Raw genomic sequence first — 22,640 nt, 5'->3', positions numbered from 1 at the left:
AAAATGTAAAGTGTAAAATTGTAAAACTTGTATGTAAAAGAGTAAAATTTGTATGTGAAAAAGCAATACCCTTTTAAATATCTTAAAAAAATGAAAATGAAAATGAAAAAAAAAAAATCCTTTATTTGATAACACAAGATTTGCTTTACAATTAGACTTTAGAGCTGACAGCCACAACCGAGCTATAACTTCTGGAAATTTAACTTGCAAGATAAACAATCCAAACGAGATCCAGAATTGAAGATGACGCCTTTATTAGGGGGGAAGGGATAAAATTGACAATGCCTATTTATACGATGCTTGCTAGAATTCCATTACAGCTTAAACCTCCGATAAGGAGCCCAAGGCAATAAATATTTCTACAGCTTAGCATTAAATTAAAATGACTGGGAAGAAAACACCGATATCTGGTAATACAAGATACCAATGCTTTGTATACAAACCCATCATCACTTGAGATCTTTTGAACAACTTTTGCAGCAAAGCCTGATCTTAGCTACACTGACGGCCTAAAAAATCACTAATATTTGTAGATCTATAAAAATGGGGAATTAGTGACTACTTTAGTGAAGTAATTATGCAGAAGTGTCATAATCCCGAATCACCACGAAGCTTCACTTGTCATAGCATTCTTTCCTATAAAATACTTTCTAGATGCTTGGTTTTGAAACATCATTTCCAGATGAGGGTAGATTTCGGGGGATGATGTTGGTTGGAACAGCCGTAGTAATGGTGGCTCCAATCATTGCTGGAGTCCTGTTTGGCACTGGGACGATAGGTTTGATTGCACCATTGTATAAAGATTCTTGTTGGTTGAAACTTTCAGTTCTCGGCCTAGCAGTCCCATTGACAGTTGCTTGATGGCTGACAGAATCAGACCTTGATAAGGAAAAACATTTTGTTTCTGTACAGAGTAGACACATGAAATCGTCAAGTTAAGAAAAGGCACAGGGAACATCATGCTCAATGAGGCGGTCCTCATACTAGTTGTAGTAATATTAATAAAAACACAGATTTCATATCTAAGCCAATTCATTTGTGTGTGTTTTTTTTGGGTTTAAAGGGGACACAATGACAGTTGATTTTACTAGCTAGCTACCAATTGCTAAGCCATACATTAGTTCCATGAATCAATTTAACATATATGTAAACTATGAACTTCTAGAAACATATTTGAACTGCTCACCGAAATAGGATACTGCGTACCTCTTCAAAAGAAGGGGGCCAAAGCAAGAAAAAAAAGGAAGAAAGAGGAATGCCACTTTGTGAATTTTGTTAAAAAAACTTACCACACTTGTCGAAAGCAAATTGACCATAACATTATATCAAAGGAACGATTTCACAAGCTAACATGTTTCTGCAAGAATATTAGTGCCACTCCATAAATAGCAATTGTAAGTCCTGATCAAACCAAATAGCCTATTGTATCATTGTCTTCCTATACCTCGTGAATATTGAAACCTAAGATAGAATTTTTTTTAAAAAGGCAACCTCCAAAAATTGGAAAGGAAAACTCATCCCTAGCAAATTGTTTGGTAACCAATTTAGATACGCTGAAAGCCAAGGTCCCCAATTCAATAGTTTTAAAAAGACTGGAAAGTGAACGCACAAACATCAAACTTACTTAAGAGAATGGCAAACACCTTAACTAAAAATAGGATATATTCCTATTGTGATTAGAGTTCCATTTCCAAAGCTGCTGAAGACTCCATATTTTAGGTCCATGGTTATGATGAAATAGAGTGAAATGGCTCATGAAACTGGTTGTGCTTCTTTTTATTTTGAAGCAGCAATCATTTGATGTACTTCTCAATGCAATTTTCATTTTAGGTCATACCTTTTATGTCGGTGCTAACACAGGGGAAAGGTTGTAGTTGTACACATTTGACCCCCACCCCACAATTTACAGCAGCAGTCAAGGCACTAAGGTAATGTTATAATGATATCGTGATTAGAGATTGAATCTTAGTAAGAATATCTTAGACTGAGACTCACCTTTAAGTTCTCCATACGTGATAATCCTGTTGAGACAATCCCGAAACTTTGTTAATACAATTCTCTCTTGCTCGGCGTACACCTCTATGTCAGTCGAGCTCTGCTCTGGCAATTGAGGAGACTCATGGACATGATTGGCCAACCCATCAAGGGACTCAGATGTCATGAACATAGTATCTTCTTCATCACACCTTAAAGCTAACGTTAAAGGTGACATTGGCCGAGATCTTGATACATCACTACCATCTACATTAGAGTCGTCAAGACCTGTCTTGTCAGTATCATTCGCACCGGAAGAATCGCCAGGTTCAGCCTTGAGATCCGTTTCACCTTGATTCTGTAACCTTTCCTGACTTGAGGACGTGTTTGCAGTTTCTAGTCCATCTTCTGCCCGTTTTTCATTGGCATTTCTAGTTTCTGCAGAAGATCAATCTAGTAACTGTAAGTAAATGGAAGCCCGTAAATAAGGAGAGAGAGAATTAGCTATAAAGCCTGTCTGTGCATACAAATTAGCAGATAGCGAAGACTAGAAAAAGCTTAATTGTAATAAGATAAAATTAAATCAAATGAAATCTTGACTAATCTTACTTTCAAAGATTCAATGGAGTGATGAACATTTTTAACATTAGAATTAAAGGTCAACATAACTACTTCATTGTGATCAACAATAACTGGCAACTGGATATCATCTTTGCTGTGATCAACAACAATTGCCAACAGAGTAGCATCTTCATGCTCACATAATCGGAAGGATTTACCGTGGGAATGCCAACACACATGACACACACATAAACTGAAAACAAAAACCAAAAAAAAAAAAGATAAGAAAGGGAACTATCGATTCCTACATAGAACATGTACATGATATGGTGTGAGGAGCCACACACAAATACCAAATATACAAATAGGCTGAATCACCCACTGCCAAGAGTTGTAGACATGTAAATCATGATATACTTTTGTTTACCCAGTGACGACAAATATGAATAAGTACAAATCAGGAGGCCACAAATAAGTAGTTGCCACAAAAACGTGCAAACTAAATATATATTTATTGCCTACAATCACTTGAACCATTATACTAATTTCCAATTACCATCTCTTTCCTTTCAATCCTTTCAGTTCAATAAAAAAAAAGTCCTTGTGTCTTAAGTACCAAGGCTAAAGCTGCAAACATGTTGGCCACTGCTTACACCAACGACCATAAAACTAACATGACTTGTAATTGTAAAATGGACAAATTTTGAAATATCAATGTCTATTTCCTTTAACCCCTTCCAGTATTACACTTCCTCCATAAAGGCAATGACATGGTACATGATATAAAAGTATAAATAACCTGTTATATAATTGTCAAAAACAGTTAGTTGAGTACCGTTTCAGATGGCAGCAAGTAGCATTACAATGGCACAAAAATGTTGGTTCAATGTTCGAGTGGCTATTTAACCTCTTGAGCCGGAAGGGTTCGTTCTTGGATAACAATTTTACGAATTTAATCAATGTCACATGGGATGACAGAAAGCATGATAATATATTTCTGGTTAAAAAAAAAGGAAGACATTAAAATTCCCTTCTTTTCGCATTCATGAGTTTGCGGTGATGAACTATCAAATTAGAATGTCAAGCCAAGGCTGCTAAATAACATATTACGGAATTATAGGACAATAATAGATATAGGATAATCATAAATTCAAATCAACTTCTACCTGCAATCGTCTTAGCAGCTTCTTCTGATAAAACTACCAAAACAGAGCAGAGCTCTTTCACATCATGCGGTTGTATGATGTCAGCTAAGAGAGACCTACATTTGCAATATACAGGTTCATAAGTCCAAAATATTGACATCAAAGACGGCATGCATCACGAGCTCTCACCTATGTTGTTTATGTTACTCCGAGTTCATGACTCTTCATGTTACATTATTACCTAGTGTAACTGTGATAGACACTAGGACATGGTTGACGAGTGTTTTAAGCTTATGAACGCGAGTGTATCTTAATAATAAAAAAGCCGAGTCCAATACTTTGGATACCCACCATGTGTTGATTACTTTTAACCGCTGGAGTATGAGTAACATAGGGGGTAAGAAAGTAGGATATACAGACTTAGCCTTTTTATGCTTCGTTACACTCAACTTAAAGAGATTGACTTAAGTGCAAAGAGTTTAGCGACTAGTGAGACATTTTGCTTTATTTCTTAATATTCCTAAGACAAAGGCATTCCCATTCATCGCAATAAAATAATTTTAAAGAGACTGCCTTAGCAAAATAGTCTAACAGCATTCTGACTTCCTAAAGTAACACGAACATACCTGTACGTGAACTTTGAAGCACCTAGAGAGGCTGAATTAGTAGCCCGGGTAGCAGGACCAGAAGATACTGCAGAGGGGGCTGACGGTCTGATATGATTGGCCTAACAAACATATTGTTCCTTGTGAGAGTATAATCAAATATAAGTCTTGACAGCCAATCTAGGTAACGCATTGAAGAAGTTCAAAAAAATGTCAACAGAAATGGAAAACATGCAACCACCCAGGCCTAGAGGATGTTAATAAGTCATATTTCGACTTATTATGCTTACTGCCTGGTATGTGCAACATGTAGCCATTTGAGGTAGGATAGTCGAATTGTCCAAAATCTAAAATTTGAGTTACCTGATGAAACTGTCCACCTCTTGAAACTGAAGGATCCTTAGATGAAGGTCCAAAGAAGAGTTCTTGGCCCTTCCTTTTCCTGGAATTTGGTGTAGATATGAAACCAGATGACCCAATAGCTCCAGTGATAGCAGCATTTGCTGCCTGCTGCTCATAAGTTAAGTTATTTGCAGGATCTCCATGGAAAAGAGCTTGTCGTTCTTCACTTCCTTCGAAGTTCTTGCAGTCAATACATTTACAGTTTTCAGAGCATAAAATATTGGCTTGAAAACACTCGCAATACTTCTTTAAACATCCTGATTTTTTGCAATGGCATCCCTTGTTGTGCTTTCCCACTATAACTTCTCCAGCCTCTTCCTGTGTGAAAAATGATTGTATGGAATAAATGCTATATTGTCGTTTTTCAATTAAGTCTATATAGCCATAATCATATATTGCATGGCTTTCTCCTGACATGTCCAAATTACATTTTGCACGCAATTTCAGAATCAGCATCAATAAAGCTGGCGTATGAAGAATGAATTATTAATTCTGAAGGTTGTCATGTACACATAAGTGGCGTAAATCTAACCAATATCATTACTCATACAATTGGTAAGAATGGTACCCCCTTCTGTTTACAAAATTGAAAATTTTACTCCCCACTATTCATTGGAAATGCTAAATTTTACAAAATTCTCCTCAACATATTTTGACAATTGTAGCAATTCCAATGAGTAGGAGGGTACAGGTGGCAAAACTTGATTTACAGGTGACAATCCTCAACCGCAGCAGGCCGGATTTACAGGTGGCAAAACTTGATTGTCAAAAAAACTCAGAATTTTAATTGCTAGAAAAGAAAAACCTCTACCAAGACTAAAGGCAACAATAGTGAAGTTTGAAAGACTCTAGGTCACAAGGCTAGGGAGTTCCCCGCCTCTAAAAGTACAAGAGCAATATTGTGGAACAAACAACTGATCGATTTTCAGGAGAAGGCTCACAAGGGCAATCAAGACCAATAAAGAAGGCATTTCACAAGGTCACTAATTGCATTAACATGATAGGGCTTAAGCTTGCTCTGTAAGTTTTTTTTTAAAAGATCATTTCACAGCATATAAGGGTCATGTTAGTAAACTGTTCACCAACCAATTTACTAACCTGAACAAACTTTATAAACCGCACTTAGCCACTTAGGCAACTGTACTATAACAAATGGCCTGGTATAACAGGAGCTCAGGATTTTTCCAAATATTTATTTTTTGGCTATCAGACATCATCCAAACTACCACAATAACCGCATGCTGATGTAACATTTAAGATCCAAACAAGATTTAGGGCGTGTTTGGATAGCAAAAGTGGAGAGAAAGGGAGGGGAGGGGGAAGGAGGGAAGGGAAAGGGAGGGAAGGGGAGAGGAGAGGAGGGGGAATGGAGAGTGGGTGTTAGGATACAATTTCCCTCCAACTCTTTCCTATTGTGAAGAGATTTTAATTTGACATGGAGGAAGGAAAATGGATCCCTCCAAATCCCTCCCCTCTTATTTGCTATCCAAACAACAGGTTTTGAATCCCCTACCCTCCCTCCCTTTCCTTTCCTTTCCTTTCCCTCTAAATCCCTCCATCCAAACACGCCCTTAATGTTCTCAAGTATAAGTCTGGCTAAATTAGAATATGAAATTTAAGCAGAAAGTTTTCAGAAATGAGTTGTACATACCCTAGTTTCTCTAGTGCCATGTGGACTGTTTGCTATTTTTGGTCTGAATGCATTTGGGTTACGTTCTAAGGTAGCTTCAACAGCTTCTCTTCGAGCAGCCTCATTCTCAACATTGTTACAGCAATTATTACAGTTGCATCCATCACAGTAGACTCCAGAAGCAAAGCACTCACAATATCTGCACATGGCAAACAAGTCCTCAATGCTTGATGAATATAGCAATGTAGGCTCACAGTTAAAAAGCTTTGGAAACGTGTGAAAATTAAGCCAACAGGTGCAGATTGCACAAATCGCATAACACTGGCGCTACTAATAAAAATGGACTAATGAAAAGATCCACCCTGCACCTCATTTAGGAACTGAGAAAAAAAGCAATCTGCCTATACATTCTAGCAAGCATAAATGACAGCAAATATGGTAATTGTATATTAGCAAAGATTGTTGACCCCACTTCTAAGCTGTGAAATATGAAAGGAATCCAAGATCTTCCTTTAGATCTTTTACATCTACTTCCACAAGACTAACATTTTAAAAAAGCAAACAAATTAACACAAGGCTTCCTATGTGGACATCCTTGTACATGCATTCATGTCCTTCCTCATATATCCATAACATGTTGAATAAACGACAGGCACCTATCTATTTAAGTAGAGAAGCTCCTAACCTCCCATAGCATACCTTTCCAAGCTAATTAACAATAACCAAGATCTAAGTATTGGTGACAAACTTACAACTTTAGGCATCGCGAATGTTTGCAGTTACATTGTTTCTGTCTCTTTGGGGTACCATCTTTGGCATCAACATTGGATCTCGGCCGTCCTCGAGGAGACTCTGGCTTCCTGAAACATAAATTTCACACTCATTTCCCATTCGTCATGCGACTTGATCACTGAGGCGGGATACAGCATATACTTGGAAAGTAGGCGTACAATAAACAGATGGAAAAAAGCAAAAGAAAAAAGTTGATTCATCTTATTCATGTAGGAACCTGTGGCGTTTAAGGCATTTACATCCTCCCCAAATTGACATCACAAAAATATGCATCGTCTTTGTGATTACAAAACTAATAAGATTGATATTTGATTACATAAACTCTTTCTGCTTGATCATTACATCATTTCCACAATTCAAACTTCCCAAACAAAGACACACACATAAACAGCATGTTCAAAAGAAATGAAACCTCAAGTGTAATGAACACAAGGGAAAACAAAGCAAAAATAAACTACAGAAAACAATTTACTAGTGCAAACGATCATAGCTTAGTTTTAAAAAGAGCGCTTGGGTACGCTTAAACCTAACATTCAATAAGGCACTATATAGAACGCCTTATGTGCTTTGTATAAACAGTGCAACTAGCGACTTAGTGAGGTGTAGAGCTATGCAACTTCCATATCCTTTTTCTCCTAGCTATTTCATTACGCCTTTTTTTGCCCGATTATCCCTAACTTCTAGTCATTTACATAATTAGCTCGATTAACAGTCCAAAATATGTATTGTTGAACAAGAGATTATTTTGAAAATGCAAATTTGTTTGCAAAAACAATGTGCGTCGTGTCTAAGCCCTTGCCGCCTCACCACTCCTCCCGCCTTTAAAACTAAGAACTATTCTTCTTCACCATTGAAAACCAAACAAATAAACAAAAATTCAGGCACAAGCAACCACTGCAGAAACAAGATAACAGCACAACTTGAAAACCAAACAAATAAAGAACCAAAATTTGAATAAAGTCATACAAAGGTCGCATTGCAGGGTGAACCACCATTGGAGCCACCACCGGCGGCTGCACTGTCCCACTCAACGCCACTGTCATCGGCTGCTGTGGCGGAAATACTGGCATCATAGCCATCGGTCTCGGCTGCGGTTGCGGTGGTGGTGGCGGAGGAGTCGGAGCTGGTAGCGTGGCAAGAATCCGCGGCGGCGGCGGCGGCGGTGGCTGAGCTGATGACATGGAAAGCTGAGGCGGCTGAGATGATGACGTTGTAGCCGCCGGAGATGACGTCACCGCAGTTGTTGCGGTTGCGGCATTGAAATCGAGCTGTCTGGCGAGCTTCTTCGCCGGTAAATCCGACGGCGTCGTAGAATTCCCGCCATTTTCTCTCTCCTCCATTATCTAACGCACTTCAATTCAATCAAAAATCGCGGAAAAATCAACAACGAAAAATTCGAAATTATTTTCACTGTTTTAAATTCAAACACTAAAAAAAACCTCAAATTAACAGAATCCGAGCTAAAATCAACTGATTTCTGAGTCGAATAACAACGAAATTCGACACTTTTGAAATCAAATTGACACAAAAAACTCTGAAAACACCGCCAATTTCACTCTCGATTTGCCTCAAATTTTCGAATTAATTCAAAAAAAACGCAAATCACCTAAAAAAACAAACGCGTAACACAACAATCGAATGAACTCGCGATCTTCGAGAAAAAAAAGAGAGAAAAGTTAGAGATTTGATGAGGAGAAAAACTGGAAGAAAGAAGAGAGAGAAGAAAGAAAAGGGGTTTGGTTTTGGTTAGAGTTTGCGTTTTGTTTGTTGTTTCTCCCTCTCAAGTTTCAGAGGTTTTTGAAATTGAATTCTTGAGGTGTTGTAATTATTTTTGATTTTGACGGTCAGATTCGTTTTTAAGACTAATCTAACGCTTTTTATTTAATTGGGTTTCATCCTACGGTTTATGTTTCCGTATTTGCTTTTCATCCTCAGCAGGATTGTAGATATGGCAATCTCACTACTTGGGTCGACTTATTCCTCCCCGTCTCAATCATTTATTTGCTTTTTTATTTTTTAATTGGGACGGAGGGAATACTTAGTAGCAATGTTGTTAAGATCGGGATTCTACTTTGGATCGATGAGGAGGGTAGGATCGAATCGGTAGAATCAGATCGTAGAATCGTAAGATTCTACAAACTCACCAATTATAGTGTTTTACTAGTTGGAAAGTCCGTGCGATGCACGGGGCTCTTATTAGGATTATCTGTAAAAATATATTTTTAAGTAACAAAAAAAATCCAACTATGTTGAATCATTGATGAGAAAAAATTCATGATTAGTATAGTTGATTGATGAATTATTAGTGCTTTTACCGTAAAAATTTGACATTCAATAGTACTTAAAACATCAAGTGATTTAGTTATAATACGTACTTTGCTTTTTCATTATCGCAAGCACAATTGGTTTTTAATTCAATAAAAAACGCTTTTTTTGTAAATATGGTGAAGCTCGCCAAAATGAATCCTAATAACGGAGACAGTCTTTTATGAGTCTTGTAAATTATTTTAACCTACAACAACTACGTAAAACTGAATGATGTTACGTAAAACAACAATTATCATAATTATATATAGTGTGTTCAAATAAAATGTTAGATTTCTTAAACATATTTTACCTTGATTATATATATTTACAATTAAGAGTATTTGCTTCTTATTAACTTCTCCAATTCATTGATTATATAACCAGTTGTATATGTTGTTATGTTGTACAATGTAGAATCGAGCTTTATGATAAAGTATTCGAGCTTCATGTTAAATAATATGAGCTTTATTAGAAAGTATTGAACTCATCCATTTACACATTAAAAACATGAACTTTGATTTGGCTCAGAAAAAATACATATAAACTCGGGTTCTTATACCTGGTTGTACAATGCTTATGGTACAACTGGATGTATAATCCTATTTGTATAATTTCTCGATCGCAACATCAAATCCAAACTGAATTCCAATAGAATTATTATTCTCTAAACAACAATAAAAAAATATTTGTGATTCTATTGCATAGAATGCACGGGGAAACATCATTTATTAGTTTTATGAAATCATTTAAAATCGTTGAGTTACCAAATAAGTATTTTATGGTTAGACTAATGTATTGACGACTCTGCAAAAGAAATACATAGGATCATTGGGAAGAGGACGTACATTTAGTGTGAATTTCCTAAAAGATAATGAATTTTGATCCCAAAGTCTAACGGGACTAAAATACTCTACCAAGTCTCGAATAATAGGGAAAAAAAGACTAAAAGCAAAGATGTCATATGGGCGAGGGGACGGGACGAATGTAGGTTTTCTCATACCCATATTAGTTAGAAAAATTACATGCCCTTATTTGTCACAAGTAAAAAATTTCAAAACCATAGATCAACTTGTGTAAATCTTAAAATAGTTCGTTCCATAAAAATGTTATATTCTCGCTTATTCTATAGTTTTCAAATATTTCCGATATTTTGTTTACCCATGTCTAGCTAACACCCATGGTTGACGTGATTTAAAATTCAGTTTGATTCTGAAACTTTATTTATATTCGCTGTATCCAAGACAAAAGAGATATAATTGGATAATTGTGATAGATTTTCCTTTTGATCAATTTTTTTTTGTTATTGTAGAGTTAACAATTTTTTAATATGGAATGTTATTTACTTTGAACCAATTGCTTATTTATTCTATTTCTCATGATTATGATATATACGTACTTTGTGTTACAATGTCTCATTGCTAATATTTATTCTGAACCAATAGCTATTTATTTTATTAATCAAGTTTATAAAATTAAAAATGGAACATAAGATTAACTCCTAACAATAGGTTCAAAAGTAAGTAAACATGGACCCAAAAAAATATCAAAAAGAAATTAATTTAATATTATGAAGGTTAAGAGATCATGGAATTAAAAATCTCATATTTAGGCCTGTTTCGAAAAAATAAACTTAAATTTATCTAACCAAAATTTCATTTATGTTTTTTGTTGTAAGTATTTGGTGGATAAATTATTTACCAAAATAAGCGAAGCATGTGAGTAATAAGTTACCTGTTTTTTTTTTTTTTTTTTTTAAATACTTCAATTTATAATATTAAATATGAAGTACTTACTATGTCCTTTTATGCCATATTATCAAAAAAACTTATCTTTCGGTTAGTTTAAAAAGCAGTTTTTATTTAGTCAGTTAACTGATCGGTTCCGAATTTCCAGTTATCTTCTAAGCTCATTTTTTAGGTTTCATTTAATTTTTATAATGAAATCTGAGATATAGTATATGAATAATGTGTATGACATTAATATACAATATAATTAGTTACATAGTGTATTTTGAGTATGTAGCACCTACTATTTCGTAATGGTTAGATTACTTAAATATATGCGGGTGGTTTATATGAAATTTTGTAGTAGATGAAATTAGGTGATACTACTAATGCGTGAGTCTACAATCCATCGTCAATTCATCATATAAATAACACTGTGAGTTTTCCATTGTTACACAAAAGTTTTGAGTTGTTTAAACCCCCAAATTATACTTCAGTTTTTCTCGGTTTCATTCCTCCATCTAATGATCTCCACATTCTTATACAAAGTAATTAGTTAAACAAAAATAGTAACATATATAGATTAGTGAAATGTTTTATGTATTGATAACTTGAATGTATATAGAGGCATTTATGTTTATGATTTCTATACACACACTCCAATGATTATTTAGTGATTACATTTTGATGAAATCGTAATTTATATTTCGTGTAATCGCGTAAGATTACACTACATCATCTTAACATAACACTTTAATAAATAAATTAATCTTTTATCCACCAGCTTCTTGAATTTTCATGCGAGAATACAAACTAAAAATATATGAGACCATAAGTTGAGGAAAATAAATACGATAACTTGAATTATTATTATCTATTTGATAATTTTAATTTACTTATATTAGGATAATTTTATTAAAATATATTTGATCTATTTATATTAGGATAATTTTATTAAAATTTGTTTTAAATACTATGAAATCTACTTTTATTAGGATAGTTTTATTTATTTAACTTTTTTCGAAATCTACTTTTGTTAGGATTTCTAAAAAAGTTGGACTCTCTAATATCGCTCGAAAAGTTTCTGCTTTATATATATGTATTGATGATTTGGTAAAAACATATCATTGAAGATCAAAATACTTATTTATTAATATTCATCAATAAAATATTGATAATTAATGATTTTAATATTATTATATGAACATGTTTCTACAACTTACCAGAAATTTGAGTTTTACGATGTCATTATATAAAAATATATATTAAATTTTTTTACTATGAAATTGGATCGTAGGATCGTATTATGATTCTACCTCTAGAAATTTTCAGATGATTAGGATCGTAAGATTCTACAACCATGATAGAATCGTAAGATCCAGGATCGGTCAAACATTTTTAAATCGTAAAATCGTAGAACCGGGATTCTGACAACAATGCTTAGTAGCTTATTCATTAGAGGCTCAGAGCCTCTATTTCAGTAATATTACTTGCCTTTTTGTTTGGCTAATCTTGTATTTAACTGTCTCTAATTACGACATAAATTATCACCTAAAAGTCGGTACTTTGTAAGTTGTGCACTTGTGCATATGTTTGGGTTTTATCGGGTTGTGTTTGGTTGGTTGATTGTAGTAAAAAATACACCCTTATATCATCCTACATGGTCTAGATAAGAATTGTATTGAGTTGGGGGGGGGGGGCATGAACATTATCGTGCGCTCCTTTCCTCCTTCCCCTCTAGCTAAGAAACTAACCCAATCTATAATCCAGTTATTGATACTAAGGGATCCGACATTTTCGACCCGTATACCTAGATCCGACCCAGCCCATATCCTGCTTGCAAAAGCACAATCTCGAAACAGGTGTTCCACCGTTTCCATATGTCCCTGAATGGTCCCGCACATACTGCAATTGACACCTACTTCCATTTTCCTCTTTAGCAGTTCTTGTCCCACAGGAAGCGTGTTCGCTAGGATCCTCCAGACAAGAATTTTCCAGCCATTTGGGATTGGAAGATGCCATAGCTTCTTACGGCAGAAGTCCTTCTCCCGTTCCCCCATCCTAGTCTTATCCTTCCGTGATCCATTCCGACCGATATAATCTTCAAACGCCTTCCCATATCCACTCTTAACCGAGTATGTGTCCTCGCTTCGTGAAAGGCCGAAAGCTTTATCCATCATCCGCCCGCTTCGAATAGGAATAGCCAGGATCCTGTCCGAATACTCCTCCTTAAAAATTGACCGAACATAGGGCTCATTCCAATCCCCATTTGGCAATAGAAGGTGGCAAACCTGTAGGTTAGCCAAATGAACATCATTAATACCAAGCCGCAGATCTCTTGGTTAGGGCATGCACCCCCAACCCACTTGGATAACCATACGTTAAGGGTAGAAGCGCGTCCGGCTTCCAGCCCATATGTGCCTTGACCAATTGAAGTCCATAGATTATACTACGGACTCCCCATGACGCACCGGTTCCTTTGATGTGATCACAGCTGCTGGTAACCCTGTTTGATCCAAATAATTTTTGACGAAAGATCTTGCAAAATAAAGATTTGTCACCAGATAATAATCTCCACCCGTGCTTGGCCAACAAAGCTTGGTTCAAGCACGCCACATTACGTATCCCAAGACCTCCATTACCCTTCGGGAGACTCAGGAAGTTTTTACTGCACCAGTGAATGTTCTTCCCTAATTTACATCCCGTCCACCAAAATTGTACCAAAAGAGAATTAATCTTTTTAGCCACACTTACCGGAATCTTAAAGACCGATAGAAAGTAATTTGAGAGATTTGATAGGACCGAAGAAATTAGTGTAAGTCTTCCTGCTGGTGATAAGAAAATCCCATTCCACGAAGAGATACGTTTAGTAATGTGCTCCACCAAGGATTTGAAAATACCTTTTTTTGATTCCTGAAACTCCGCCGGTATACCGAGGTATTTCCCAATACCTTTGTTTGCCCTAATCTGAAGGGCCCTTAACAAATGTTGTATCCTTGCTAAGGTAGTATTTGGGCTAAAGATGATACCTGATTTTGACGAATTTATTTTTTGCCCGGACATCTCACAATAATCATTTATAATGGACATGAGATTCTCCGCCGTTGCACCCTTGTCCTTGAAAAAGAACACCGAGTCATCCGCAAAAAATAGGTGGGTAATTGGGCTTACCCCCCTACAAAGAGGAAAACCATGAATATGTCCCTCCCTATGAGCTGCATCAATATTTGCTGAAAGAACCTCCATGCATAAGATAAAAAGATAGGGAGACAATGGATCGCCTTGTCGCAGTCCACACAAAGGTCGGAATTGAGGCAGCGGTTTCCCATTAAAGAGTATTTCATAACTTACTGTCGTAACACAACTCATAATAAGCCTAATCAGCTTCTCGGGGAAACCAAAAGTTAAGAGGACCGATTCCAGAAAATCCCATCTTACTCTATCATAGGCCTTACTCATATCCGCTTTGAAGGCACATCTACCATGTTTTCCTTGTTTAAATCGCGAGATATTATTAATCGCCTCATGTGCCAATAGGATATTATCACTAATGCTTCTACCTGGCAGGAAGGCATTTTGTGACACACTGACCAGAGAACCCATAACTTTCGCCATCCGATTAGCAATACATTTGGTAACCACCCGCATTATCACATTACAGAGGCTTATAGGGCGATAATCCGAGACTCCTTCGGGAGTATCAGTTTTAGGAATAAGGGTAATGAATGTTCTGTTAAGCTCCTTTAAAACCCTGCCAGAGTTCAAAATGGAAAGAACCGCATTGGTAAACTCACCTTTGATAAGCGACCAACATTTTTGGTAGAAGTAAGCGGGTATGCCGTCCGGACCCGGTGCTTTAAAAGCTCCCATCTGGAATACAGCTCCCCTAACTTCTTTAGCTGTGAACATTCTACCTAACCTGTCTCCTTCGTCTTGTGTCACCCCCCTCGTAACATGTTTGAGCATATTAGCAAAGACCGATTCATCTCTTAAATCTACACCCTGGCCCGATGCTAAAAAAAGATCCATGAAGGCCTCATGGGATTAACACGGGCCGTTTTATTAGGTTTTTGAGTTTTAACACTTGTTGGTATGAGACTGGTAACCGAGAATTTTTGGATATCCCATACCTGATTATCTCTATCTCACATACTCTGATGAATACACTCCTCCTACTTAGATAAAAAAACAATACTTTAGTAAACAGTTCAATCAACCTCTAATGGAATTCCGGAAGACCTCGCTATCACTAGTCGAAAAATGTGCACTTGACCTGTAGGAGAGAAATCACAAAGTGACAGGATATTACTCAAGTTGCAGCGATACAACACAGTGCTTGATCATAGCACAATAATCCAAACACAACAAATACACACACCACTTTGAATGTTATATGGCTATGAACAAGATTATTAATCTCGCAATCACTATTTTCAAACCACATTAAATCTAAATTCACCAGAACACTTAATACTGCCAACTAACATAACAGGAAGCGTTATCATCGGCTACAATCGTCTCTGATAGTTAGACATTGCCAGTGCAATCTCGACTAACCTCAGGCCTCTCATCCCTTAATTCTGTCAACTAACAAAGCAGGATGCGTTTTCCCAGGCTAATATCTTCTTTTGCTAGTAGACATTGCCAACGCGATCTCGACCAACTCCACGCCTCTCGTCCCTTCCTCTTCCCATGTACGGTTCCCTCCTGAAATCTTTGGGTGGCGGCCCTCCCCTAATAGGGGAACGACTCCTTTCTCTAATGTCCCGGTCTGCCCATCGCCCACGACCTGGCGGTGCCGGACCTGGTGGAGAAAGTGGTCGTCTCTCATAACTTTTTCTGTCCATAAAGCCGTCTTTTCCATAGTGGTCACGAGGGCCCCATTCTGCTGGTGGTGGTCTGTCAAACTTGCCACGGTCCCGAAAATCTTCTTCAGGAAAGTCGGGTCGATGATGATCCCTACGAAGGTGGTGATCTGCAAACCTGCCATCATGTCTAGGAGGTGGAGGCCCACCTGGTCCAAAATCTCTGGGTCCATCCCTTGGCCAGCCACGTGGTGGTGGAGACCTGTAGCCATTGATGAACCTCCCAGGAGAACGGCCCATTGGAGGAGGACCAGGGAAACGCCGTGGAGGTCCCATAGGCGGAGGAGGGCCACCATAACCTCTCCTGGGACTTACAGGTGCATGACGATGCCTTTTACAATTGTTACAGAACTCCCGACGGGCAAAGTTCAGATTTCCACACCTGATAGATCAAATAGATAGCACAAAATTATGACACCATAAGTAAGAGACAATATACACCCTTTAGCCCACTTCAGCAAGTCTACTGAGACGTCTCACCCTAAAATAGTGTGGTATACAGTATACCATTTAAGAAGTAGGTTCTACCATTAATATCATACTCTGTATCTAACATGAATGAAACTAATTTAATAAAAAAAATACAAAAACTATAGACCGTCTAACACTAATATACTGCATAATCCAATTCACTATTTTTGTTGCGACCGTCTCAGTCCTCAAATCATCCTATTTGACCTTTCTAGGTCAAATGTTCAAAACACTGACCATATATACTTGAAAAGCATTAAAAAATTAGGAAAGAGAAAAAGAAAAAAAATCCTCAAATTGTAGCCCGAGAGACCAGCTAGAGTCAAATGGGAAGGTATAACTGAAATTGTAGTAAGAAGGAAAAATGTAGTAGTAGATTTATCAAGAATTCGAACATGGAAAAAAAGGTAACCACTAATCAGGAATCTTAATACAATGAATAGAGCTCGAGATTTAGTACACTGATTTTGCTAATAGAATAGAAAGGATATAGGAAAACCAGTATGTGCCAGAGCTTATAACCGCCTACGAAAATTGAAAAGCGAGAAGTGAAGAGCATAGCAAAATAGGCAATGGACATAACTTACATTGGATCTGAACAATACCAATCACCTTCTCTCGGACGAACATTAGTATTGTTCCTGTGCATGCCTTCTCCTCTGCCTGCCCCTGGGCCAAAGCCACGACCACCAAACCCTCTCCCAAATGACCGGCCACCCCTTCCTCGAGAATGAGGAGGTGAATAATCTCGATAACGACCAGGGGACCTTTGATCCCCTCGTCCACCCCCAAATGCCCGAGGAGGAGGAGAATCATCCAAACGATCAAGCTCAGGGCTATATCTACGATCAATCTCTCTGCGACGCACAGGAGACACAGAAACGGGCCGTGCTCTATATCCTGATGAAAGTGAAGGTAAAAGAACAAAAAACACTAGTGATGTTTCCATGAACAGCCAACATTATCAGGGTAAGAACAGTTTAACAAACAAAACAACCGCTCATGATTCAGTACCAACAATAACTTAAGCCCGCTTGACCATTTTAAGTATAACAAGATTCAGAAAAGACATTCTCATGCTCCCAGCCTTGGTGAACACTTGGTCCGAGTAAGTTTTACACAATTATATCCATAAATACAACAAATTCAGCATATTTACCAAATCTATGAGTTCTAGCTACAAATCTTGTCCATTACCAAACCCTGTATACCACCATGGCACCATCCACAAAACCCGGTCAAACCTTTGGTGGTGAATACCTGCAGAATCAGCCCCCCACTCCCTTCCCCAAACAATGTCCTCATCACAGAGTAAACCATGGACAGCAGACAGATCATATGTGTCATCATATAAGCAGCCTGGAAGTCAAGACTTCAATTCCCAATTTCCATGGATTACATTAACCTTGAATTTATTTATTCGTTTAAAAAGATAAACAGAGCTTTAACTAAACCTCTAATGGCTAGCATAAGGCATACCATGAAACCTACACTTAGGATGCGCCACTCATATCAAAGAACCTCAGCGGTTAAATGACCGGTATATTAGAAATGAGCTAGGGTTCACAACTGTGAAATATTACCCATGGAAAGAACCTGGCACATTGCACGCCATATACCAAATGACACCAAGCTCACACCCAATTAACCACGTCCACCAAATATGACCAAACTCTTCAGCAGAATTCTTTGCATAATCAACCCCCCAGATTGGATAAATAAACTTCAACCCCCAACACTTTCCTTCTAATATCAAAGACATGATACTGGAGAGACCGCATCAAGTGTTCTTATTGTTATACATAGAGTGGATAAAATCTCAAACCCAGAAGCGAAGAACCCGAAGAACTATCATAATGATAGTTTTAATATCTCCAGCGGGCAGTAGCCAACCAGTTGCAAAATTGAGACAAACCAGGAAAGCCCATTTTCCACAAAAAAAATGGTGAAAATGACAATAAACAAGCATAAATGAAACGTGGACCCAGAGAAATAAGTTCTCTCCCCTACAAACACATAAATCCTATATTTCAGTGATTATTGGACAGGATTGCCAACATTGGCAAGCCAAACCACTGTATTCTTCCGGAAATAGCACATGCAGATGCCTACTGCCAGAATATCCCATTGAATTCCAAATGAAAACGAAAATTTATCACTACTAACCCAGCATTAACCATCCACAGCATACCTAGAAACTGACAGGAGAAATGTTCAAATCTGTCCTAGTCAAATCAGAAAAAATATGTCCCAGAGAAAATGCACCAAACAGATTAAGAAATAATAAACTTTGTCGTTGCGGTCAGGTTCACTGCAATGGCCCCCATCATGATGATCTACGATTGAGATTCCTCTTCATACCCATTTACCAGAAGTTTCCCACCATTTTTCTTAAACCAATCCATATGAGCATTTGGGAAGACTTCACGCGTTAAAGCATTCTCATATACGAAGTACTACTCAAACTGGTAATCTAGATGTACACCTATAGCAAGGACAAAACCTGCCTAAACCATGATCAACGTTCACTCAACTCCCGCAAAAAGGACATTTGAACAATACTTGTATCGCAACTATAGGTATGCATCCAAAGCATGCAGTGAATTCAGATGGACTAACGAAACACGTAAATTCCTCTGTTAACAAAAATGAACTCTTCTCGTAACTACGCTTCAGAACCACACAAAAAGGAAAAGAACCCCAAAACCCAGTTGAAACCCCACATTCACTAATAAAACGCCATCCTCAAGGTCTGCATTCCGCACCAGGCCATTGGGAAAGCTGTGACACAATTAAACAATTTCATTCACCATTTATGGTTAAGTATTTACATTCCAGCATTTACAGCAGAGCCACGATCTAAAGACAGAGTATCATATTAAAATGAATAGGCAACTAAATGAAGAAGCCAAGAATGATATGACACAACAACAAAATCAATTTCACTTCAAATAGGTACGAAAGTCCAAAAGTTGCTTGATCATATGGAAAAAGTAGCATGCCCCCGTATTCCAACGGGTTTTTTACACTTCAGTTTGACACAACTTACTGAGAGTAGGAGATGGTGATAGTGGATATAAAAGATACTTTCTCCGTTTCATAAATACTTCCAATGTAAGAGAATTGTACCATTTAAAGAATAGAAATACATACGACATGTCCAAAATAAAATAAAAATACCCTTATTTCTTGGTATCAGTCGGAAGTAAAAGTTAAGAGTAAATTAAAAATAACTCCTTTTTAAAATTCAGTTTTTTAAAATTACTCCCTTGTATAATTTTTTTCTAAAATTACTCCTTTAAGATATACTTTTATCAAAAACTGCTTCAAAACTCCAATTTAGATGACTTATTTCATATGCTTATGAACTTATTTCGTTTGTAGCTTAGCCAATTTATACTTTGAAAGGTATAACAATGGAGAATAAGTTGAAAAACATACAGAATAATTCACCTAAATTGGAGTTTTGAAGCAATTTTTAATAAAAGTGTATCTTAAGGGAGTAATTTTAGGAAAAAAATTATATAAGGGAATAATTTTAAAAAACTTGATTTTAAAAGGGAGTTATTTTTAATTTACTCTAAAAGTTACTGTATTTATGTAAAATTAGCAAAAAATAATCCAAAATGATGAAATTTCCAGAAAAGTAGAAGGTATTTCTAAAACAATCTAACAGTGAAAAATGGTAGGTATTTCTGACACGGAGAGTGTTTATGCTCTCATGGCCAAAACATGGTAAACTGAAGTTTACTACCGCTCCCACCAGTCCACCACACATTTTTTACTCTCCAAGTCTCCCAACTACTAGTGGAATCTGTGCACCCCTTCTCAACAAACTGTGCTTCTGGATAAGGACACAGCGCCGTCTCCTAATAACTCACTAGTTGCCACCTACAGCAAGGTAAGGGGTTTGAATGAAAGCAACCTTGCCTCTATATTCATGGTGTGAGGCGGTTTTTAAACAACCGAGGAATCCTAACTCCGAAAATCACTTTAAAAATAGTCATTTTAAAGGGAATGAAAATGATATCATAACCTTATAATTTGACATTATGTTATCCACCCTTATGAACCCCTTCAATTTTCTTTGTTCGGGATAGTTAGTATCAGATTATTGCATTTAAACTCATTGAGTTGCCTATTTAAATAAATCAAGATAGTCATAATTAATTCCGGGGATGTGAAATCATTATGAATAAGAATTTTGTCAATTACTCAACTTACGACTAAGTATCATTGACATTGAGATAGTGGCAAAAGTGCAAACCAATAGCACTTGTCATGCGACTCATTCCTCCCAATTTCATGACTTTACAAAAAAGTGAATCAGGCATGCAAGTTACAACGAGAATACAAAGGTCCCTTCTTACTAAGAGTCGTAGGTTCTGAACAGAGACTACCAGCCACTACTGTTATTTAATAAAGTTACCTATAGCAATAGAAGCCACCTGGCCTCCTATAATTTAAAACTATAAACCTTATGAAGAACATAACTACACCACTCGCACAATCATCTAGTCTGCTAAGTTTTAATTACCCAATCAACAGTTGACCTTAAGTGGCCTCACATAGACAAAACCATGCCTCTCACACAGGACATATATCAAGCAGTAATTTATTGACCAAATTTATCTATAGTCATTACTAGTAGTAGCGGTGTCAATCATCCAGGTAGGCCAAACAATAACTTTAACAAGCAAGCATTATCAAATACGGAAGGGAGCTCAACAATGTAAAATCCCATCTAATTGATCCAAATAACCTTATAAAAACTTAAATATGGTTGCTTTACTTGACGGCTTTACAACAAGCTTCGTGAACTTCCACAGCAGCAGCATGATATAAAAACAGGCACTTGCTCATTTTAGCATCTTACTCAACATGACACGCGATAACGAGAAATAGATCACATATTAGCTAATCACTAGCAATCAAAATAAAATCACTAGCTAATAACAGCATATCAAGCAAAATCACTAAAAAATATAGTCATTCAATCGAAACATCACTAGCTAATAACAACAAAGCTCGACGAGCAGCAAGCAGATTCGCCAAAAATAATAATAATAATAATAATAATAATAATAATAATAATAATAATAATAATAATAATAATAATAATAATAATAATAATAATAATAATAATAATAATCAACGCCGCGAAAAAAAAAAAGAAAAAGATAAAACTTAAATTATAACCGCACAACGCAAAAATAAAATAAAATCAAAATTAAATATATAGAACATGTGATTTACGACAGAGAAATCGAAATCGAACAAATCAGGGAGAAGTAATACAAGGAAAAACGAAGTAGATCTAGGAAGGAAGAGAAGACGAACCAGTATCTTCGGAGTAACGGTCAGAACGCGAGTACGGCGGCGCGTCACGACGGACTTCGCCAGGTTCATAATCACTTCCACCGCCGCCGCCGCTGTCGGACGGTCGTACGACGAGGCTGCTCAAAAACGGCTGATGCGGCGTCGTATCGTCTCGAGATCCCATGTTTGGCTGAAACCAGATTTCGTGGTTGTGACTTGTGTGCGGTACAAAACCCTAGAGGGAGGATTACTTCGATTTGGGCCTGTTTAATTTCTTTTTTGGTAAAGTGAAAACAGAGATACGAGTATATTTAAATCACAAATTCTCATTGATGGCAGCCATATTTCGTCTTCAGCTGAAGACGGGCCAAATGTCGCCATTTTAACTACAAAATGTTACCATTTTAATGACAAACTATTATAGCTTTAAAAATTATTTACCTTAAAATGGTTACATTTTCATCTTAAATGGGTGACATTTTACCCCGTCTTCAGCTGAAGACGAAATGTCCCGTCTTCAGCAAGACTTGCTGTATTTAAATTCTCCTGAGAAAACTTATACAAATACGGATAGAAGTGTACAACATAGTGGGTCAGTCCGGCCTAGCCCGGCTTTGTGGACCGACATCTAACAAGTAACAACCCTGTTAGCACTAAGCCCAGCCCGACATGACCCGATATCTCCTCGGGCCAGCTAGTGTCACAATTTCCTCGGCTCAGCCAGGTCCAAACACAAAACAATATATGAAGGTTCAGCCCGGCCCAGCCCGACACTCGGCACTGGTATGCTACTTAGTGGACCGGGCAAGTGTAACACCCCGCGCTTTCCTTATATTTTAAATAAA

The 22,640-nt window shown here is 37.1% G+C and overlaps 2 protein-coding genes across 2 annotated transcripts; both read right to left on the bottom strand.

Moving 5' to 3' along the window:
* Positions 1 to 234: 234 nt before the first annotated feature.
* Positions 235 to 8,936, bottom strand: LOC141605916 (protein tesmin/TSO1-like CXC 5). The gene is made up of 8 exons (XM_074424841.1): positions 8,076 to 8,936; positions 7,070 to 7,177; positions 6,339 to 6,516; positions 4,649 to 5,005; positions 4,307 to 4,407; positions 3,702 to 3,796; positions 1,996 to 2,412; positions 235 to 904 (listed from the first exon to the last, which is right to left on the bottom strand). Exons 1-8 carry the CDS (start codon positions 8,447 to 8,449, stop codon positions 651 to 653), a joined length of 1,884 nt encoding a protein of 627 aa, XP_074280942.1. The 5' UTR covers positions 8,450 to 8,936; the 3' UTR covers positions 235 to 650.
* A 6,480-nt stretch (positions 8,937 to 15,416) lies between these two features.
* LOC141605918 (uncharacterized) lies at positions 15,417 to 22,108 on the bottom strand. Its single transcript, XM_074424845.1, has 3 exons — positions 21,817 to 22,108; positions 17,064 to 17,376; positions 15,417 to 16,387 (listed from the first exon to the last, which is right to left on the bottom strand). The coding sequence occupies exons 1-3, from the start codon at positions 21,977 to 21,979 to the stop codon at positions 15,772 to 15,774; spliced, it is 1,092 nt and encodes a 363-aa protein (XP_074280946.1). The 5' UTR covers positions 21,980 to 22,108; the 3' UTR covers positions 15,417 to 15,771.
* Between the last annotated feature and the right edge of the window lie 532 nt (positions 22,109 to 22,640).

The sequence above is a fragment of the Silene latifolia genome, chromosome 10 (genome assembly GCF_048544455.1).
Source record: "Silene latifolia isolate original U9 population chromosome 10, ASM4854445v1, whole genome shotgun sequence".
NCBI classification, from domain to species: Eukaryota; Viridiplantae; Streptophyta; class Magnoliopsida; order Caryophyllales; family Caryophyllaceae; genus Silene; species Silene latifolia.
The sequence above is the reverse complement of the archived record's forward strand: the minus strand, read 5'-3'. Positions and strand labels throughout refer to the sequence as shown.